This window comes from Chenopodium quinoa, unplaced genomic scaffold, assembly GCF_001683475.1.
Source record: "Chenopodium quinoa cultivar QQ74 unplaced genomic scaffold, ASM168347v1, whole genome shotgun sequence".
In the NCBI taxonomy this organism is placed as follows: Eukaryota; Viridiplantae; Streptophyta; class Magnoliopsida; order Caryophyllales; family Amaranthaceae; genus Chenopodium; species Chenopodium quinoa.
The window spans coordinates 2,583-9,185 of record NW_018742745.1 but is presented as its reverse complement, the minus strand read 5'-3'; the positions used below and the strand labels follow the sequence as shown (position 1 = coordinate 9,185).

General features: G+C 40.4%; 1 protein-coding gene across 1 annotated transcript; it reads right to left on the bottom strand.

Moving 5' to 3' along the window:
- Positions 1-3,169: 3,169 nt before the first annotated feature.
- LOC110724324 lies at positions 3,170-5,704 on the bottom strand. The gene is made up of 3 exons (XM_021903744.1): positions 5,404-5,704; positions 4,217-5,154; positions 3,170-4,069 (listed from the first exon to the last, which is right to left on the bottom strand). Exons 1-3 carry the CDS (start codon positions 5,702-5,704, stop codon positions 3,170-3,172), a joined length of 2,139 nt encoding a protein of 712 aa, XP_021759436.1.
- Positions 5,705-6,603: the final 899 nt, after the last annotated feature.

Sequence of the window (6,603 nt, the reverse complement as noted above, 5' to 3'; positions counted from 1 at the left end):
ATAAATTAACACAAGCGGTCTAATTTCTTCAATAATATTATTCCCTCTTCAAGTTATCAACCAAAAGCATGCATCAATAACCTAAAGTTGCTACTTTGGAAAGATTAATTAGATGCAAGCGAATCCAATAATTCTAACCTAGCAATTGATTAAAGCAAATCATGAAATTAATTCAAGGAACAATATATATTCAATAGATATTAAGAGAAGAAAGATCTCACAATTCGTAGCTAAAAGCTTCAATCTTTAACCAAGAATCCGGAAGATTAAGCTTCCATGGATTCTAATTCCAAAACAAAGAATTCTGAAAATTCCAAGAAAACCCTAGAAAGCTTTTTTTTCTCAAAACTTAATTCTCCTTTTTCTCCTTCAAACTTAATTAAAACTAAGCTATTTATATGTTTCTATATTTTAATAACATAACACAATAATAATAATAAAATAATATCCAAAACACGAGCCAAAACAAAGCCAAATTGCTGAAAATTAACCAAAACAGCCCGAATTTCTGCCAGAGCCGCTGCCAGCTGCTCTGGACCCGCTGGCAGCTGCTCTGGCAGCCCCTCACTCTGGTATACCCGCTGCCAGCGGCTCTGGCCAGCTGCCAGCGGCCCTGGCAGCGGTTCCTGCTGTTTTCGCCTTCTTTCCTTGCTTCTTCTTCTTGCTTTGCTTCACCTTTTCCTCAAGCTTTCTTCCTTGCTCTTCCATGCTCCATCACAACTCTCAAATCACGAGCCAAGGTCCATCCTTCTTACATAACTCTTCATTGGTTCCCGAGCTCACTCACTCACTTATACTCATAAATCCCGCCTTTTGCACATAAGTGAGATCACAGCCCAAAACTCACAAAAGCTAACAAAAGTACATATAAAGCATCAAAACACACCCTAAAATGCTTCTCTCAACCCATGATAAGAAGGCTTATCAAATTCCCCCATGCTTGAACCTTTACTCGCCCTCGAGTAAACTTAGAGAATAAAACACATCCTCCTCACTAAGGTTCAAAACAGAAGATGGTGGAATCAAACTAGCTCTATGCACTCAAACTCAACAAAACATCCTAGTACTTATCAACCAATCACAATCACACTCCCCCATACTTCACACTTTGAATCTCCCTTTTTTCTTATTTATCAATTCATCCCCAAAATCAACTTGGAACGATAAACGCATAGCCATGAGTATGAATATTCTCAACCGCCTAAAGAAATGAAATTTTTGATAAAATTGGGCAAACAAAAACTCAACTTAACCAAAAATCTCATAAAAACACTTCCACATTCAAGAGTGAAAACAAACAACTCATGCTCTCAAATTCCTAAGATGATCAACAAATTCCCCCAAAATCTCAACTATCTCCCAAAATCACCAAGATGAAACCTACCCCGACACCTCCTTATATCTCCTCCCCTTATGACACCGACTCCGGCAAATAGATGCGAAATTTCCTTGAAAAATCAAATTCATGAACATTTCTCTCTTTTTTCTCTCATTTTGCCTAGGAGCCCTTTCGGGTTTTCATCCTAGCCTCTCATCTTTTTCCAAATCTCACTTTCTCACCCACTCATTAGCCACTTTTTTGCTTAGGTCGCCCTTTCGGGTTTTCAACCTAACCGGGCCCCCATTTTTGCCTAAGCCGCCTTTTCAGGTTTTCGACTTAGCGGGTTTCTTTTTCTTTTTTCTTTCTTTCTTCCTTTTTTTTCTTTTCATTTTTCATTTTTTTTTTCATTTTGCATTTTTTTTTTCATTGAAACACAATTGAAATAGCTATACAAAACCATCAAATTAAGATAACTATACAATTTGTAATGATATGCAAGAATTGCTTCCCCCCCTACTTGAATGAAACATTGTCCTCAATGCAAGAACAACAACAATTAAAACAAAAGTATGGGAAAGGAAGAAGGATGCAAAACCTCAAGGAGAAGGACCTCCGGAGCCGGAAGATTAGGCATTATCAAGGATTTCAAAAATTTCGAGAAGAAAAAATGAACTATGGGGACCCCAATGCCCATGGGAAGATCATTCCAACCAAAAGCATTTTTAATTACCGCATAAGGCATGATATAGTTCTTATTGTTAAAATTGAAAGAAATTCTTGACATCCCTTAGTCAAAGTGGAAAGGAATTCATGTATACCTCACATAAGTAGGTGCGCTCGTGCTCCATCACCTCCTCCAAACCAACCTCTTGCAATGCCTCCAAATCGAAGAACTTTGTGCATTGCACTATACTCTTGGGTTGTTGGAGTTCAAATAGCTTGCTCCTTTGTAGTGAGCCTAATTCCCATGAAGTCACTTGCTTGGGGAAAAGAGGGTGATTCACCCTCTTTTGAAGTATCACCTTGTTGTCTCTTCCCATTGCTTAAGAATGAATTGCACAACTCACACTTTATTCTTCAAAGCACAATGAACACACCACCAAACCTCCAAACACCAAGGTTCTCACAATTCCTCAAATGCCAAGTGTGAAATTGAGAAATTGAAACAATTTTAGGTTGAATTGTCTTTGAAAGTGAGGGAAAGGGATTGTGTGTAGGAAAGATTGGGTTAGGGTTTGGGAGTATGAGTGTGGGATTGCTAAGGGAAAGAGAAGAAGGATGAATTGGATTTTAGAAATCAAGAAATGGGTCAAAAAGGGTGAAAAATTCAGGAAAGGCTGGAAAGGCCGCTGGTAGCGGCTTGGGACCCGCTGCCAGCGGCTAAAGCAGAGCTTTTGGATCTTCTTTGCTGGAAGACCCGCTGGCAGCGGCTATACTGCGTAAATTTTTTTTTTTTTTTTTTTTTTTTTTTTTTTTTTTAGAAAAAATAAACGTGGAGGGGGGGTACCCGCTGGCAGCGGCTTTTGAGCAGCTACCAGCGGCTGGGACAGCAAAAGGGGAGGTTGGGCTGCTGGAAGACCCGCTGGTAGCGGCTGCAGAGCAGCTGCCAGCGACTACTGCAGGGATAGCCCCCCTTTGGCCTGTTTTGCTCTGTTTTTGCTGCTCTTCGCGCATAACAAATACTCCCAAGGCATCCACCTACACAAACACAATAAAAATACTCTTCACATCACAAGAAAAATAAAAAACTAAACTACAAGAAGAAATGGGGAAGATTTTCGATCGGGTTGCCTCCCGATTAGCGCTTTTGTTTTACGTCGTTGGCTCGACGCGGCTCATCCCACTTCGCTACTCCATTGATGGCTCGTAGAGATCGATGCACTCCACGTTCTCGGTTTTGAAACCCTCGAAGTAGGGTTTGAGCCTTTTTCCATTCACTTTGAACATGTTGTTGGTCTCTAAACTCCGAATTTCTACCGCTCCATGCGGATAGACCTTGTCAACTTGAATTGGACCCTTCCAACGGGAGCTCATCTTGTCATGCCACACCTTATTCTTTGCTTTGTGGTATACCTGGGATAATTTCTTGCCCGGAAATGATGACGGGGTGGGTGTTGCCCCTAGTGGTATAGGTGGAAGCTTGGACTGTTCATTCAATTCCGCCACCTTCACCTGCACATTAGTAGGTATAGAAGAATCCAAGCAATCACCAGACACAACATTAGTAATAGGTGTGAGGAGCTCATCCCCATGATCAATGTTAGAAACATCATGCAATATTGGATCGACAACATTTATAGAATATAAAGAATGAGTATCAACAGGATACTTTATGGTATCATAAATGTTATACACAATTGCTTTCCCATCAACCTCCATAGTCAAAGAACCGGTAGACACATCGATTTTTGTCTTAGCAGTCTTTAAGAAAGGTCTTCCTAACAGGATGGGGGCTGCTTGTTTGTCATGTTCCATGTCAAGGACGTAAAAGTCAGCAGGAAAGATCAATCCATCAACCTTAACAAGTACATCTTCTACTACCCCCTTAGGATATACATTGGACCTATCAGCTAACTGAATTACTACCCCAGTTTCATGCAAAGGCCCAAGTTCTAAAGATTTAAACAGGGAGTAGGGAATGACATTGATTGATGCACCTAGGTCCAACATGGCTCGGTGTAATGTGGTGTCTCCTATTGTAACAGGAATAGTAAACATACCAGGATCACCACATTTTTCTGGGAGTTTCTTTTGGAAAACTGCAGAAACATGAGCACTCACCTTCACTTTTTCTTTTCCTCCCAACCTGTGCTTTCTCTTGATCGTACACAGTTCCTTCATAAACTTAGCAAAACGAGGAACACTTTTAATCACATTCAAGAGGGGCATATTTACCTCACATTTGCTGAAAGTCTCATAAATATCCTTGTCTTTCTCATACCTTCGAGTATCTTGCAAGGCTTCTGGGAAAGGTGGCACAGGCTCATAAGAGGTAAAGGTTGGAGGATTCGCCTTAGTTTCTTGTTCTACTTCCTCCTTCTCAACTCCAATCAAGTCTTTAGCCTTCTTAGGTGCAACTACAGTTTCTTGCAACTTTTTGCCACTTCTCAATGTTATTGCATTAACTTGTTGCTTAGGGTTCAGCTCCGTTTGGGATGGAAGCTTTCCAGAGTCCTTAGCTTCAAGTCGGCTTACTGCACTTGAGATTTGACTGACTTGATTCTCCAGGTTTTGAATACTTGATCTGGTTTCTTGTTGAAACTGCATCATATTCTGCTGCATGGTAGAAACATTAGAAGTTAGTGATCTAATCATTTCTTCAGTTGACATATTACCTGAATTAGAGCTTTGGCCTTGAGGTGTTAGGAACGGTGCCCTATATTGCTGAAACTGTTGTTGACCTTGAGCATGCTGATGTTGTTGGTTTCCTTGGGAATTCCCATATCTCAAATTTGGATGATCTCTCCATCCTGGGTTGTAGGTATTTGAAAAGGGATCATATCTTCTCTGCGGACCTTGCCCTTGGAAACCCATTGCATTGGCCTGCTCATTCTGTTCCTCTTGTAATTGAGGACATGCATCAGTGGGATGTCCTGTGGAGGTGCATAAACCACAAGCATTCAGTTGCTGTGGATTCCTTGAGTTCACCATGAACTCACGCATCATAGAAGTCAAATCAGCTACTTGACTCTCTAACTCAGTTGTATTTGAATTTGCTGCATTCACCCGGCGCGTGGGAGTTCTCTGACTGAACTGCCTAGAATTCTCTGCTAGCTCTGCAATCAGCCTAGTTGCATCTCCTGGAGTCTTATTCACTAGCCCTCCACCACTTGCTGCATTCACCATCCTCAAATCATCATCTGTTAGACCTCCATAGAAGTATAGGATGAGGTCTTGATCGGAATACCCATGGTACGGACAACTAGCACACAATCTCTTGAATCTCTCCCAATACTCATACAAGGATTCATCTTCCTTCTGATCCACATTGCTGATAGCTTTCTTAAGGCTTGCAGAAATAGTGGCTGGGTAGTACTTCTCAAGGAAACACTTCTTTAAATCTGCCCAAGTTGTTATGCTACCTGGGGGAAGATAATAAAACCAATCCTTTGCTGCATCTTTGAGAGAAAAAGGAAATGCTCTCAACTGAATTTGTTCATCAGTCATCCCAATCGGTTTCATGCTAGTGCAAACCACATGAAATTCTGCCAGATGTTTATTCGGATCTTCGCCCTTCATGCCATGGAATGCCGGCAATAGATGAATTAGACCGGATTTGATCTCAACATTAGTACCTTCCTCCAACTGCTGGTATGCAATGCACAACGGTTGTTGGTTCAAGTTGGGAGCTGTGAGTTCCCTTAGAGTTCGATTGTCAGCCATCTACTCTTCTTCTTGAATATTGAAGGAGTACGTTGATTCACTAGGGGTTGTTTTTGCCTCTTTTCGCAACCTGGAAATATTCCTTTCAATTTCTGGATCAAACTGCAAAACTTCTTTGTTAGCAGAACGGGTACTTATCATACCCTAGCGAACAAACAAAGAAAGATAGCTAAGAACAGTCCTAAAATAAATTCTACTAAGATAAACAATTAAAAAGTAACGCCTTAATTCCCCGGCAACGGCGCCAAAATTTGGTGTGCCTCAGTCGTATGCAACCAAAAATATCACAACTAAGCTAACTGCAAATAAACGTAGTTAGGGAAGTCGAGTTCGAATCCACAGGGAAAAAGGGACTAATAACTGGAAACCTAAGTGGAAATACTCTAGGACGGTAGTAACCTAAGTAACGAGGGGGGTTTTCACGAGCAATGATGATAAATGAACTAAGTAAGAACAACGAACGTAATGAATAGGTAATCAATGAGAAGAACGGTCTTGGTTATGCGAAATCCACTAATGAACATACAAATTGATCATAGAAGTCTCCTCAATCAAGCTCTATTGAACACCTTGTTGTAGAATTCCTAGATTCTAAATTCTCATAAATAGTTAGAAATAGCAAAGCGCTCCTTTCTAACCCTTTCCAATGCACAATTCAAGACAAGCGCTCTAAATTATCCACAAGAAGAAAATAAACGGAGAAATCAACAAGGATTGAATAAATTAACACAAGCGGTCTAATTTCTTCAATAATATTATTCCCTCTTCAAGTTATCAACCAAAAGCATGCATCAATAACCTAAAGTTGCTACTTTGGAAAGATTAATTAGATGCAAGCGAATCCAATAATTCTAACCTAGCAATTGATTAAAGCAAATCATGAAATTAATTCAAGGAAC

Coding starts and splice junctions, on each gene's coding strand:
- LOC110724324 (XM_021903744.1), bottom strand. CDS start 5,704: ATGGCTGACAATCGAACTCTAAGGGAACTCACAGCTCCCAACTTGAAC. Junction 5,155..5,403: donor GTTTTATTATCTTCCCCCAG/GTAGCATAACAA, acceptor TGGTGAATGCAG/CAAGTGGTGGAGGGCTAGTG. Junction 4,070..4,216: donor AGACTTTCAGCAAATGTGAG/GTAAATATGCCC, acceptor GTTTTCCAAAAG/AAACTCCCAGAAAAATGTGG.